General features: G+C 35.7%; 1 protein-coding gene across 1 annotated transcript in view; it reads right to left on the bottom strand.

Moving 5' to 3' along the window:
- The window catches only part of LOC129806185 (runt-related transcription factor 3), a 68,397-nt gene extending 51,945 nt beyond the window's left edge, over nucleotides 1-16,452 (bottom strand). Inside the window, exon 1 of the mRNA XM_055854585.1 lies at nucleotides 15,618-16,452. Coding sequence (XP_055710560.1) covers nucleotides 15,618-16,086 — 469 coding nt within the window. The 5' untranslated portion in view covers nucleotides 16,087-16,452. The remainder of the gene's footprint in view (nucleotides 1-15,617) is intronic.
- Nucleotides 16,453-16,662: the final 210 nt, after the last annotated feature.

Below are 16,662 nucleotides of genomic sequence, written 5' to 3'. Positions count from 1 at the left end.
CACCTTTACCTGCGCTGAAAGAGTTTGCATGACATAATAAAATACACTGTAAAAAAAAACAAAAAATAGGGAAGCTTGTGCAGCTTCGTACGGAAAATTATTATCATCATTAGACTCATTAAGTTTATAATTCCATCTCACAAAATTCCTGAAAATCCTTCGATTTTTCACTAGAATTAATCTAGAATCTGCAAACTTAAAATTCAGTGGCGATTTTTACGCAGTTGCACTGGTTTGTTCAGCTACGTACAAAATTTTTCCACTTATAGTAAGGTGTGGTAACTGGATCGTTTTCCGAAGCGCTTAAGGCTTAAACGCTTGTTTTTGGACTGATGAAATTCGTTTTTACTTCTTCTAAATCTATAGAATTATTCACTGTTTCATTCAGAAACATAATATAAAAAAATTATCAAAAATATTAAAGAAAAATTATAAAATAATGATAATACTGAAATAAGTCAACATGCACTAACTGGGTCGCCTTTTAGTTATTCACTTTTAATTAAACCTTTGGATTTAAAATACTTTTTTTAACCCTTTAAGGACGACTGGGTCACCCGTGACCCATAGAGAAAATAATTTTTCCTGACTACCTGAAGTTATTTCTTTCTAATGTTTTTACCTAATCACAAAGTGGAAATATGTAGAAATCTAGGATATTTTTTTACAAATCTCCAGCTACTTGCTATATAAAAAATATTTAAGCTCAAAAATGACGAATTTTCAAATTTTTACATTGATGCTTGACTTTTAATATTTTTAATATTTCTCATTTTTTAAGCAAAAACCTCTTGGGACTAGAAACTATAATAACTATACATAATATTTCTCAACAAAGTAAAAATTATAGTTTATTGGTATTTTCAGGAAAGCTTCATAATTTTCATGGGTCATATAAGACCCAATCGTCCCTAAAGGTAAAAAACATCGAATTTGTCTCCAGTGGATTTTCGAAGATTTGAGATTAGACTGTTTCATGTTTTTGTGTATGTGTGCACAAAATAGTTAATTACTCGTGTAATATTGTGTGATATATCAATTAGCTGAGATTTCTCAGTGCAATACTGATTGAAGTAGGTAATATTTTGATAATTTATAAGATACTTCTTCGTATATGTTGTAAATTCATAACTTTTTATTCTTGTAGATGACTTCAAAAATAGAAAAAAATTTCATGATCAATGAACCCGATATGATCCACATATTATGCACGGAAGATAGCGATGATGCCGAAAATCTTGTCCTGAACGAAAGCGACATAATTTGGAACAAGACGTGGATGAAGTGGACTTTGTAGTCTTCATCGAGAACGTATCAACTCCGGAAGAACTCCCGGATCCACAGCAATGTGCAAACTGTACGTCTTAAATTTCAAGAGACAACCAACATTGCACCTACCCATTACCATCAGACATGTTTCGAAGAAAACTGAGGTGCACATGGTGCTATCAGAAAAAAGGATTATAAGACCAATTGTATTTGTGAGGCATTCGACATTTATCTCTGTGATACCAGTACTCGCAATTGTTTCGATGAATATCGTAAAAATTAAAAATGAATTAAATAATACATTTTTTCATAAAAATTATTGTTTTTGTGTACAAGTCTTCAAGGTTCTTTGAGACCAAAAATTGAATGAGATTTTTCAAAATTAATTTTTGATCGTTTTAATTTTTACTCGTACTCTAAATATATTTTTTTATTATTACAAATATATTCAAGTTATTTATCTTTTAAAAATAACAGAGCAAACGAGTAAACTAGTCGTCTGGAAAATTTTGTGCTTTTTTACCTTTCAGGACGATTGGGTCATATATGACCCATAGTTTTCCAGGACTCCTAGGGATGGGAAAATTTCTTTTTAACCGTAAATCTCTTATTTAGGCTAAAATATCGAGGGAAACTTGATTTCGTTGAATTTCGCTCAGCGGAAAGCTTCTCGTCCTTAAAGGGTTAACAAGGAAAAAACAATAAATGTTTTCAATCAACCAGCTGTCATTAGCGAAAATATCACTGACTAGAAAATTTTTAGTGAAGAACCCAGCTGACACAAGATTGAAATGAGTCGATTACACTTACTTATATAATGAATAAAAATATTATTTTTGCTAATTCTCAAACTTGAATAGTTATATTATCTTACTGTAGTAACTATACTACGGAAATAAAAATAAAAATATTATTTTAAGTAGATTAGTCATAAACAATCCAGATAGCGAAGCGCCCGAATTAGCACACTTGACTGTAATTTGACTCATATTGAAATGCTTTTAGTCAATAAATTAATAACTTGCTAAAATTATAAAAATAAAATTCATTAATAATTATCTATCAGTACCTTTTCACTCTGCTAATTTTCCCAAATAAACTGATTGATTGGCTTCTGCTATTAAAACTAAATTTCTTTATTAAACACGAACAATGCAATGATTTCAATAATGACGAACCAAATGGGTTTTCATAGAAATACTTTTTCCCTTTGCAGTTGCATTTGCAATATATACATCAGATTTTCACCCTTTCTGCGAATATACTGTTTGGACTGATATATCATGAAACATTAATGCCTGGTGCACATTATTACACAAATAAATGGAAAATTCACATCAATAGACAAGTGCACTCAATATCGGTGCAAGAGGGAGGTTCTCTTGTGTCTAGGGGGTTGGGGGAGTGGAGGGCAACTGTTAGATGGGAGGAAAATGCAACCATTTATATCCCTTGCGATAATATAGTTCCGCAATTTCCACTGAAACGGTTTTCAAGTAATGCGCTAAGCTCATCCATTATATTATTCAATGTGCACACATTGCGTTTAGAGTCATTGGGATTGGACTTTTTGGGGTTGGATGCATATGTGGGCATAGGGCATAGTCAATGGTTCTGCCCCAGGAACGATGGGATGATTTGAGGAGATTGAGAGAGTCCACGGTGATCAATCTATCGCGTAAATTATCCATCATTGAATCTCTCTCTATCCCAACTCATTTGGCGATTCACCCTCAATTTTCAGTTGGAGTGCATAGGACTACGATTCAAATGAATTCAACGAGAGACTCAATGCCAGAAAATTCCAATTCAAACACAAAACTCGTGTGATTCTCTTGTATAAATGCCACGATGGAGAGATGGACGTTTGAACATAAAAACGACCGAGGAATTCAGTAAAGGATTTAAGTGGCATAGTTTGGTTTAAAATAGTTCAATCAATTTCTGATTTTTTTTAAAGATATATGGCTTTAAAACTCAACAAATGATATTAAATTATTCAGTCTTTATCTTTAGTCTAATATGGACTGCACTAGAACTCGTGACTGCGATGCTATACATGATGTTAATTTTCGGACAAAAATTACTTATCGGTTTAAAACCGATTGGGATCGGTTCAGTCTTATCTGGATTTTCAAGACCTTTCTAACGATCCCAAACATGATATCCATTCGGCTGAGAAGTACGCTCTCCAGAGCTTTTTTTAAACTTTAACCTTGAAAAACATTATTAGGATGGATTCTACGGTATTATATAAAAAATATATACGGTATTTTCGTATACGGACGAAATGTCCGCCTGAACAATCTCTACAAGGATAGGGGTGTAGTACATGAGGCGCATGTTAATAGTCCCAGGGCCGACTTATACAGGGGTCCTCCGAAAGTCCCATGGTTTTATCTCTAACCGTTTGGTCTCTAGACTTGGTAACGTCCGGATGGCCAGACGAACAGCGTGAATGGATTTTTCCTTTTCATTAATTTTTAATGATTAGCACTTAATTTAACTAAAAGTAGCCAGAAATATTACAAAAATGTAAAAAAAACAAATAAACAACAGTCACCTTATTGTGTTTCTCATTGGAAAACATGGTCGATCGATGAAAAATTCGATGGTGAAAAGGTACACTATTAATTTTTCGGAGAAATTAACAAATTACAATTTATGAATATGGATAGATTTTCGCTTTATTTGGAGCAAAATTAACTAAATAATGAGACTGATGTATAGAAAATATATTAATAAAAATTTAATACTGTATTTATCATGGAAAAAAATTATGTTTCCATTTGGAGTAGTGAAAAGTTTTCATTTGGAACAGGTTTTGAATTAGCTTAATTTATTAAGGTTATTAAAGGTTGTTCGGACTATGCTAATTTTAGTTGAGACTTTTAATTCGACAGTGTAATTTGAAAAGATCTTTTTCGACATTTTATAAGTTCGGTTATGACAATGAAGTGGGGCAAATATGCTCAAATTTATTACAGCTTAATTTGTGTAGTCATTTTTTCGAGGAAATATTCAGCTGAATAATAATTTTCTTTAATTTTTACGTGAATTTCAAATTCAACGCTCTCGCTAATTCGGCTCTTTTAAGATCCGGATTACTTTACAAATCGAGCAACAGTTGAATTTGAAAAAAAGTTTGTTTGAATGCAAAACGTTTTAATTTTAAAGGATTTTGAATCCAAGGAGAGAATGAAGTTCAGTAAAAAATGAAGGCACTTCTAAAGTGCTGAATTAGTTGTTGTACTCGTACTTTTGGTCTCTTACAGACTTTCAAACGCAGTTTCAATTGTTACAAACTACAATACATTTTTTTTTTTATAAAAACTCTTCCAAAGGTAGCTTCACTGGTCTCTTATGAAAATCCAAAATAAGTATGCAAGAATATCTGTCGATAGAAATTCAAAATATAAGCAAAATGTTAATAATATACGTAAAAATAAATTTCTTGAGATACTTTTTAAAGTTTTCTTAACTATCTTCTTTCTCATCAGATTAAATAAACTATTTATTTCTAAGTATGAGAAGTGCATGAAGTGCAGAAAGTGCTGGAAGTATTGCAGAATTTTCGAGAGTGTTGCGAAATTTTGGAAGTGCCAAGTGCTATTCCATACAAATTGTAGAAGTGCCTGGAAGTAGTATACACATTTTCACCCTAATATCTCCCCCTTGCGCTTGATCGAAAATAAAATAATTAATTGATTTATTATCAAGTTTTGAGAGAAGTGTCCCACATTCCACACCTCTTGGTCCCACTTTCCAAACTGTCCTGCTTTCCAAGTTTTACCCTATCCGGTAATTGTTAGAATTTTAGAAATTGTAAATTTTTGATAATTAGGTTTTAGGTTACTATAAATTTTTCTGGAATTGAAGGTGTTTGAATTGTAGGCTTGCATGCGGAAAGGCCATGTTCCTACACTGAGAAAAAAACTACGATTAACTTTTTTTGTCATAACTTTAACACTTTTCGGGTGTAAAAATATATCAACATTTTTTAATGTTAATTTTACACCTTTTGAGGGTAAAATCAACATGAAAAAAGGTAACTTTAACCCATAATACACCTAAAAAGGGTAATATTTACACCGATTTCGGATCAATACTGTGGGGTAAAATTAACATTTCCGGAATGTTATTTTAACTTTTTCGGATTCAGTGTATGTGGAACGTTGTGCAACGTTGTCACACTTTGTGTCACGTTCCACAGAGCCACGTAAGCTATTGAAAAGTGAAAGGGACCTCGGGGTAGACCCAGGACAAGATGACTATAGCAAATTCAGGATCTTGTCTTGGAGCGCCTTGGGATTGACTGTGAAAACCTTCTTAAATGACTAATCCCGCGACCCTTATAGGGATAACCGATTAAAAATGAATGAATGAATTTTGACTGAAGACCGCTTAAAGCTATCTACACATTAGACAAATTATTGAAATAATAACATTTAAAAGTGACATTGAAAAGAAACTTCAATATTGAAGCGAATATTGAAACCAATATTTCAATAATTGCCTACATACTGAACAAATTGACTTCAATATTAAAAACACCAGTCTAGTCAGGGATTCACAGACCTTCTGGGATTTTCTTGTATATTATGTCAAAAACACCTCAGATTGGAAACAAAAGCCAAATAGAATTAATAATTTGAATTCTCATAGACTTTCTGGATCATGCTTCGTATCATTCCGTAGGAGAGTTTACCATCGCGAGCAAAAGGACTGGATGGCCACAACCACAAGCCTTCGTTCCATCTGTAGGACTCCAATGCGTATCATAAAATTATACTTATATGAAGTGCTTTGGGCATAATGAACAAGAAAATCCCAGAAGATCTGGGATTTTCTTGAGGAAGCAGGTGATTAGTGCTGACCAAGATGGGTTCTTGAGCAGATTGAACAAAATATATAACCAAATTCCAAGAATCTGGGATTTTCTGGAGGAAGCAGGAGAGATGTGTCTTGACTTGGATTTCGATCTTGAATGTGTTTTCATTCATGAACAAGGAAAATCCGGCAATTCTGTGATGTTCTGAAGGAAGAAGATTCCTGACCATTAAAAAATATTGAAGGAAATATCAAATCAATTTGATATTTAGAATTTCTTTGAAATTATATTTCAATGTGACTTTGAAATTTTTTATTGACATAATTTGGCCTAGTTTGTAGCCATTCAAAATAATTAAATAAAATGTTCCATATTGAAACAAATATTTCAATATTTGCCTACACACTGGACAATTTTCTTCAATATTGAAACATTTATGTCAATAAAACTTTGCAATGTGGAGGCAATCCTTGTCAATATTTGATATTGAAAAGAAATATTTCAATAAATTATGTCTAATGTATAGCCAGCTTAATAGACATACGCTTCTGCAATACTGAATGAACGATATAAATTCATTATCTCATGATTAGTCATCTTAATTTAAGAACACTTGAGAAGAAATACAATGATGTGTAGATGAGATTTGTAAAATGCTCCTTCAAAATAAATTGAAATATAAAAGAGGGTGAGTTAATTATGAAGCTGTCACTTCTTTTATGAAATGCGCCTATACAACGTGCCGTTGTGAGGAGTAAAATAATTTAAATTCACGGTGAAATATTAAGCCTCCTGTTGAGAATCTGAGGCAATTGAAGGTTCTGATTTCCCTTTTCTCCATGCAACAAGGAGTGAACATGTGAAGAGAGCATAAATATGTTAAAGGGGGGGAAAGGCAAAATGAATTGGAGACGTGTGTTTTCGACGATATATTTAATTGTCAACAACTGGTGACACTATATAACACCCAGAAATACCATGTGAACAGTAAAAGGGTTGAAGGGAGCCGTGTATTGAGTGTTTGTGACATGGAGAGACTTTTGGAAAATCCACATATTTGGGATAATACAATGCCTTTGGGTACAAAATATGTATGTGAGGCATTTTCTTCCAAAATAATATATAAATTTCACATTCGAGACATGCCAAAGAGAAGTAATTTGTCACCATCTCACTCTCCAATGTCTTCCAAACTTGCTGTTTTTCAATTAACACCACGCGCACATTGAATTTTCCACATCCAGAAAATGCACAAAAGACACGAAAAGCTGAGAAAAAGAGAAAGGGATATGGTGTGGCTTTTTTGTTGCCTATACAGGAGGAAAATTTTAATTGAATCCCGAAAAATTTCCCCACGACTTGTCGTTCACTTTTACCTCATTAATTGTTTCAATTGTTGAATAGTTAATTAAAATCCGTCTATACTGAAGCATATGTGGAGCCCTGCCCCTCCCCCCAAAAGTCATCTAACATACGAGAAATAACTCACCCAGAGAGCCATTTATTTTATCAGAGTCAATTCAACACTTTGATGAGTCACCACATACAAAATTAATTATCTTTTGTCTCAGAGCCCTCAACATTCAGCATCTCAAACATCCCCCTCAACACTCCTGATTAGTGCAGAGCTTTTGCAAAAGGAACCAACAACCATCCTCCTCACCTTCCCCATTATTTCTCCAGGCGTCATCAGAATTATCTCTTCAGCATCGTCATTCCGTCGAGGACAATAGTACTTTTGCCTATCTTGTGCACTAAATCGCTTTTGATGCACAAAATGTTCCATGGGGAATCATCCCTTACAATGCTCCAAGCCAAAATAGCTCACTTTAGATCAAAAACCCCATGTAACCCTTCTTGTTTTTGCACAATGCTACATATATACTTTTGCAATTCCAAAAATAAAAGAGATCAGTTTAGTTTTGCTACTTAAATGCAAAACACCAAGGATAATGGATTAACAATCCTTCCACTCTAACAATTAATTACAACTCGAAGAAAAGTTTTGCAATACTATTTTGGGGATTGTGAAACTCTCTACAAAATACTCTTTAATCCTTTTGCATGTCCTCTGAATATTCCAATTTGAATGCAATGTCAAGGAATTTTAAGGATTTTCTGATTTTCAAGTGATTTTCCTAAGGATACAAATTCTTATCAGTTTAAATAAATCGTCTAGAGCAGGGGGAATTGGGGTAGTAGTAAACAGGGGTAGTTGTAAACACTGTGAATTTTTTCATTAAATTTTAAGACTCCAGAGGATAAAACCCATAAGCATTCATAGATACCATGGGAATGTATGTCCACAGATGAATTGGTCAAAAAAATCCTAATACTTTAAGAATAAAAATCATTTTTCCCGAAAATGTTGATATTTCGATTATTTTGGTCATTTGGATTTCCACCTGGAAATTAAGAACTATGTAAAATAATCGAAATATAGCAATGCCAGTTCTTTCTTACATCTTTTAGGATTATATTAATGCATTTAGTAGCGAATTTGAGATTTTCATTATTTCAAAAGGATTAATAATTAGTCAAAAAACAGCATTTGGGGTAGATGTAAACAGGCAATTTCCCCGTAATTGTAGATGTCGCGAGTGTAGAATGAATGGCAAAATATTTTTCTTGGTATTGCATTTCATGGTGGGAAATTTTTCGTTGGCTGTGTTCAATAAGAAATCACATGATATCAAAATATGGGGAAAATCCATTGAAAAATATCTTTGATTTGCATGCTTTTAGTTGTTTTGCTATTTTAATTATTCTTTGTAAAAAGTGTAGTGATTTTTTGAATAATATACAGTCTTTATATAGCTCTTAAGTAATTAAAATAATTGAAAGTGGTGCAAGGTTAATTTTAAGGGTGAAAAAAAGGTGTTTACATCCTCCCCAGAAAGTGTTTACTTCTACCCCAGGTATTTTGTGAAAAGAGAAAAATGCACAGTGACACAAATTTTATTTTTATGGAAAACTCCATTGTTTTCCAGCATCCGCATTACCCTCGATGTATTGCCTATACCCAAGGGTAAAACATGAGCTAAGAAAGATTTTCCAAAAAATCACGGTGTCCTTGGAAAATCACCTCAAATTCGCATCTATCGAAAATGTTTACATGTGCCCCAGTCTCCCCTAAGTGTGCCAAATTCCGGCCAGCTTACAATTTCGGCCACCTTTTTTGTTCCTCGAATTTCCATGAACTTTTAGATTTTACGCACTCCAAAGATTATACAATGCAAAAGAATAACAAAAAGTGTAGCTTCGACAAACGAGATGATGTGAAAAAGACGTTGGAAGAATTCCCGAAGGGCAATGAACTACGAGAATGAAGGTGGCCGAAATAAGGAACCAAAGCTATGTCTATATTTTTATTCATTTTAATATGTATTAAGAATAATTTTAAAGTAAATAAAGACGGTAAACTATTTACAAGGTTCCAAGCAACACTCTTCAAGAAGAAAGAATAAAAAAATCAATTTGAATTTAAAATATTACATTTCAAACTTGAGACTTTGATGCTTGCATGCAACTATGCCGAAATTTGGCACACTTATCCTAATTATAAAGTAGAAGATTGAAGGAATCTAGAATATTTTTTGCAATTCTCTAGCTATTTGCTATGTAGTGGATATTTAAACTCAAAAATGGCGAATTTTTAAATTCTCAAAATCATAATTGATTTTATTTATTTTTAATACTTCCAATTCTTTTTAAGCAAAACCATTTTGGCAATAAAAACTACAATACTCATACGTAATATTTTTCATTAAAGCGAAAAATATTATTCATTGGTATTGTCAGAAAAATTACTTAAATTTTTGGGCTATTTTCGTTCCTATCGTTCATAGAAGCAAAAAACATACCGAATCAGACTCTGTTGGACTTTCCAAGGTTAGATGTAAGACTTATCATTGATTATGTTTCTCAGTTACATTTTTATCGTTGATTTTCATTCCGTAAAAAGTGTCTCGTCGTTAAAGGGTTAACTATAGGTGGCGAGAAGTGGTAACACGACCCTATTGTCCAGTTAAATATATTACGATCTTGGAAGAAGTAAACTTTTTTTTTAAATTCTTTTATCCCGGATTTTGGGTAGAATTTCTTCCCTGGAATATCATATTGCAATTTATGACAAATATCCAGAGTCTAAATTAATTATATTGTCTAAATATCACACAAATCGCACAAACAGAACATTGTGGGTGAAACAAACACAATCAGTGGAACCACATTTCACACGTCCGAACGAAAGACAGGTGGAGATGCCTGATTTCCCCTGAAGTCATACCCAGGAAGCACCTGGAGAGCAAATCTACCCACTTTCTGCAGAAGAAAGCATTCAGAGAGGAGAAATCACATACTCTGTCACCCGTTGAGAGGCAATTAAATGGTCACGACATTTCAAAATGACGACCCCAATCTGTGATAATTGCATCTAAATGCAGAAGGACATGCAACCTCTATGAATTTCACACATTTCAGAAGTGGGAACCAAGTAGGAATCGTGAGGATGGGAAAGGGGATCCTGATGGGTTAATTGGAGGACAGAGATCAAGAGATGAGAGGTGAGATCAATGGGAAGATTGAGGAATTGAAATGATGCTATATGGTGGTGTATATGTTGGTGGGTCAATCATGAGATGTTTGTCATCCTCAATATCCCAAGCTTGAAAGTCCCCACACTCTCCATCTTCACAATCACACTTGAAAGGTGATTTTCACCACCACCCAGGAATCACCAGGATAACCTTGTTCCACCGTCGCTCCCCAATTTGCAAAATGGGGAGAAGGAGAAGAAGATGGATGCAAGATGGAACATAGGGAGGATTTTGTAGACAAGGGAGATGTTCGAGGGAGGAACACCTTCGATGTTATTAGGCTTAACTCTCTCGGTAAACCATATTAAATTCACATATCACCTTTGTGGTGTCAATTTTCCGCTTTCCTGATTTTCATACCCGATAATCAACTCAATTAAATTGCCATGTTATGTGTCCTCATCCTCCCCCTTTCGCGTCGCTTTGTTGTTCAACCACGTCCACTTTGTCAGGAAAATTCCATTTCACACTCTACTCATTGGATCCATATAGAACAATCCTCTGCACAATTCAGAATGGCAAATATTTTCAAGCCAAGAGACATTCGACAGATTACAACAATAAAAAAATCGCATACCCCAATTTTCCACTTCATATAATTCCGTCCGTCACCCAAAAATTCGAATGTATACCGTTGAAAGTCAGTAAAGAGCCTAGGTCTGCTTATTGTAGGTGGGATTCTTAATGTGAACTAGCTTTAATTACTCACAAATTAGATTTGGAACGGAGGAAATCAGGAAATCGTACACTTGTCATTTCAGTTCATCTGTCTGTTTATTCTGTCCACCGCCGTCTTAAAGGGAAAGACGCCATATTTTTTTTTAATTGTGTCTGATAAACTTTAGATGTTTTAGGAACTTGTAGTTTTATGCAAGACCTTTCATTTGCGCTCTTGTCTATCAATTTCGGATACGTAGAACAGATGATACGGCGTTTCAAAGTTAAAATATTTGATCCGCCATAACGTCGCTTGGATTAGCAATTGTTGTAAAGCACTCGTTACTTAAATCGGAAATTGTTATGCGCTGGATACACTTACGACTAAAGTCCAGAGACGACTAAGCTAGTTCATAGCCAAGTCAGTTCCTGACACACTACAAATGAGGCTTAGCACAACGAAACATAACTTTCCTGGGTTTTTATGCAGATATTTCTACTGAAATGCACTAATACACTCCTCTGAAAATGAAACTATTTGTAATATCATGTCTCAGTACACGTCCAATAATTATTTTCAATTACAATTATTAGTGAGGTGGAAGCTAACTCGCGACTTAAGCCAATTTTAGCTATTCTAGTTTTTATAAGTGAATTGTGAAGTAAATTTAAAAGTAGTTTCATTTTCAAAGGACTACTAGTGTATTTCAGTAGAAATATCTGCATAAAAACCCAGGAAAGTTAAGTTTTGGGAGTGCCAGAAAATGTTAAGCCTCGTTTCTAGTATGTCAGGAACTGACTTGGCTATGAACGAGCTTAGTCGTCTCTGGACTTTAGTCGTAAGTGTGTCCAGGACATTAGATTGGTTATGTAGTTCCATACTCTTATAAAACCTTCAGGGAAGTTACGACAATTACTGGTCCAAGCGACATTACATCCAGTACATTTGACAGAAAGTATTTTCTCAAATTTCCTGGTTTTGATATAGCAATAAATCCTAATAGAAAATTTTACAGTGTCGTAAAAATTATGTCAATAAAACGTTATTTGCACGTAGAAATGACTTCAAATGGCTCTACTGTTCCGTAGTCAGTCTCTGACCTCAATATTACTTTATTTTCACTTGAAATAATAAAATTAAAATTTCCGTCAGTATAACGCAAGCTTTTCTTATTGTACCGGTAACTAATCGGTTATAAACCGATAACTAATTTTATCCGAAATTTAATTTTATTGCTCTTAAAACTATTCTGGGGGATCTCTTGAATGATTTGTGAATCGTTTCAAAACGGTTGAGAACCAGTTCGTAACAAATGGCTAGTTTTATCCAAAATTCAATTATACTACTCCTAAGATATTTTAGGCAATGTTTTGAGTGCTTTATAAATCGGTTCAAATCGGTTGCGATCTGGTAATGAACAGGTTATGAACCGATAAGTTATTTCATTCGTAATTGAAATAGTAATTAGAGAATTGCGTGAGCACCTATGGTAAAGCTTAAACCCAATTTGAGAGCATGAAACTTTATGAAGATTCTAGTAGCTGTATTGAGATTCTCACTTTATAGAGCTTTCAACTAAAAGCTTAGAAACTTCCCCAAAACTCGACATGTCCATTAAGTGCCTCAATTTTCCTCAACTTTTCCTTTCTTCAAACACAATTTCTGCCACAAAGTATTCCTTCCCTGAGACCGCCTTGGCCAACATTGAGGTAGTCCTCCACTCACCTCTTGTTCTTTTTTGCCCCATTCCATTCCTAAGAAAACTTTCTGTCTGTCTTTTCTTTTTGCAATATCCGGCGAGATCCGAGAAAAACCCCCGAGGAAGGAGACAAGTGAAAAGGATACCGAGGGAGAAGTGGAAGAATTTCCGTCAACCGTAAGAGACTTTTCCGTTTTTCCACATCTCCCCCAAAAATGCCCCCAACCCTTGAGGCTTGTTCATCCTCAGCTCTATTTGCCCAGGGTATTACGAGTGTTAGAGGCGAAGCAGAAAAGTGGCTTAGGTGGCGGAAAATGTCAGAGCAAATAATGTAATGTGTTCTTTAATATCTTCCTTCCTCTTCTCTTAAAACCCCCAAGTATCTCCCCTAGAATATACAAAAATTCAGAGGTGGAGTTAAAGAAGTGTGTCAAGCAGAGTTGAGACGAGTTATCTCAGTTCATTTAGTAGATTTGAAATGCACTTAAATAGGGTTGAAAGAAAATTTAAAATTCAAAATATTATTGGCATTATTGGTTTTATCAAACATTAGAACGTTTTGCAAAATTTTGAGGACAAAGCTTTTGATTTCTCAGGCCTTCTTATGTGCCTCAACATGGTACTTTTCATCAGGCAACCCTACTTAGGTCTCTTATTTCTTAAGGACGGAATGTCCTTCCGGTGAGCGTCGGTGTATTGATTGCAGTCCAAAAACGAAATACACAATTTACCATTCTGTCCTAAGGAAATCAACTACCGGCGGCCCATTCTTCCCTAGATAGATTCAGTATCCAGGCCTCCGTTTGGGTCTTTTATGGATCCCCTTTTTCGATTATCCCTTTACATACGGCTTTTGTCTATTGAGCCAACCAGTCGTTCGGATAATTCCTTAGATAAGCCGACTTCAATTTTGGAGGGTCATTTCAGATCAACACCACTTTGCCAACTAGCGCTCGCCTGGTGTCACTTACATGATGTAGGACCGTTTCATCATCGTTGTCACAACCTCTACAGATTGTACTACATTCTGTTTTTTTCACTTGAGGGGATACCCCTACAGCAAGTTCCAGATCTATGAATCCGGTCTTCGGTCCTGCCACCGAGAAGTGATCGACCCGCAATGCCACAGTGCCCAGGCACCCAATGTTGATCGATCTCACAGGTAAGTGAGGCCGCTTCTAACATTTTCAGGCACTCGAGTACCAGCGAAGAGCAAGAATTGTTTCCTGATAGGGAAAGTAAATCAGCTCTGCTGTTAGAGAATATGTTTATTTTCCTACCAGAAACCCGTGTGGTTGGGGTACCCATCGAACGCGTCTCAGGTGGCGGATAGGGAATGGCTGTAGTTAGTTTCCGAACTGGCTATAGTTTCTCTGGAAATAGCGTTTACGAGAAGTCCTTACTGAATACTAAACCGCGGACCACCCCAAAACCCGTGTCTCCTGAGTAAGGAGGCCTGTGCATCAAGCTTGCACCCTTTTGTCATAATAACCTTCCAGCAAAAAAAAAACATAACAAAGAGCCTCGGATGACGGACGCAATACACCGGAAATGACCTACAAAGCGTGGACTGCTAAAATGGATATTATGGACCCGTGACACCAATAGCGATAAGCGAGCCCAATTAGAATTGCTATGTCCTCAGCCTGGAGTACGAGTCGACCGAGTGGCACAGATCCGCTAAGTCTGAGTTCCGGACAGTGGTACCCGACCCTTGAGGGGAGCCCTCTACTCGTGAACTATCGGTAAAGACCGCCACCGTATCGGTTTCATTAATGTCCCCTTCTCGGTCTCTCCAGTTACCGCTCCCCAGTGTAGTAAAGCTTTTAGATTATTTTGAGGCAGTCTTTCCTCAAGGCAGAAATCATTCCTCATTAGAAGATCAGATCAGGATGAATTCTTACCAGTGTATCCATGATTGTAACATGTCCCGCTAATTAATGAGCAATTCATTATTTCCATACATTTATAACAATTTTCTTTATATTAATTGTAATAAAATTTGAAAATAAAACATATTGAAAATTTTAAATATTATTAGCGGAGACACAAACTAACAAAAAATATTAGAATTATGTACAATAAGTGATTCAATAACATTAAAAAAATAGTTATTCAGTAAATCTATCAGATACAGGTTTAACGATACTTTAGATTAGAGAGAGAGAATCGAAAAGTATCATTCCACGCCAATTACCGATATCCGGATCCCTGATAACCGGATGACAGCTACTCGAAATATTTAAGAACTCTCCCTATACAATAAGGTTTCATCAGTCATTTTCACTCATGATCCTGATCATTCGGATAACGGACAGTTGAAAGTATTAATCTCAAATCTTCTATCGGAAGTCACATCAACTCTGGGAAAGTGCTAAAGATTGCCAAGAAGAAGCAACAGGAGGATTTTTCTTGTGTATTTGGCGATACCTCCCACCGCAATGTCTCACTCAATTTTCTCCCCTTTTCTTGGAACCCTCAAACCCTCAGGCATCACCCCTATACCAGGGATCATGGTTAAGATGGGACAGGGGAGATAAAAATGTAGGATTATCAACTCACCTCTTCCACTTCGTCCCACGAAGCGAAGATCATTGAATTTGGCCACTTGATTCTTCATCACGGCCGTGCTGTTCCTCAGCTCTGCACAGTAGTTCTCATCATTTCCTGCCCTCACAGTCACCATCGTGCCATCGCCAATGTCTCCCAGAGCCACTACCTTGAAGGCCACCGGGAGGGTCTTATTGCTCCTCCAATGGGGCGGAAGGACTGTGCAGACAAAGAGAGGACTACCGGTGCGAATGAGTTCGCCCGGATGCTCAGACAAGAAGTCTCCGAGTGTCCTCTCTGCCAGGATGTCACTGGTCATTTTGGTGTAGGCGTCATTGAGGAGACTGGCGGCCGATGGAGTGGAGGTGCCACCTTCGGCAGGTGAAGATGTGGCACCGGCTCCCCCGCCAGCGGCACTCGTAGCCGTGGCTCCATTTGCGGTGGAAGCACTTGTTGTCGTTGTGTTTCCTGTCAAGTGCATTCTTCGCTTTCCCTGCGAACTTCCGACCAATTTTCACGCTTCTCCTCTCTTACTATCCAGACAATTTCTTCTCGTTGACACTTTAATTAATTAGAGCCCGAGGCCAGAAGGATGTGGAAAATATGACAAAATACACTTTTTGACAGTAACTTGGTGGATAACAGAGCAACTCACAACCAAAAATCCTCCCCTAAATCACTAAAATTGTAACAGATTGTTCATGACAATATTAACACAGATTCTTCATTATTCTTCCTCGCATTGCACATCATTTATATTTCACTCAACTCAGCCAGTCTCTTGTGTCTTTTTGCTCATCAAATATATTTTCATTTAATTCCATTTTTATTTTGTTCTTTTTTTAAGTTCCTTAGAGATCTGGAGAATACACTTAGTTGTAAGAACAATTTAAAATAGATAGAATCTTTCAAAAATAAAGAACTGATACATTTTCTTTGAAAGATTCAATATTTAAGATTAAGTCGTTTGCACTTTTCCCTTGTAATTGAATATTTAATCGTATTAAACATTTTAGTTCTATCGCCTTCTCAGATTTTTGATACATTTCAAAATTGG

The sequence above is a fragment of the Phlebotomus papatasi genome, chromosome 3, assembly GCF_024763615.1.
Source record: "Phlebotomus papatasi isolate M1 chromosome 3, Ppap_2.1, whole genome shotgun sequence".
In the NCBI taxonomy this organism is placed as follows: Eukaryota; Metazoa; Arthropoda; class Insecta; order Diptera; family Psychodidae; genus Phlebotomus; species Phlebotomus papatasi.
Note: the sequence above shows the minus strand (reverse complement) of the source record. Positions and strands in the feature narration are given on the sequence as shown.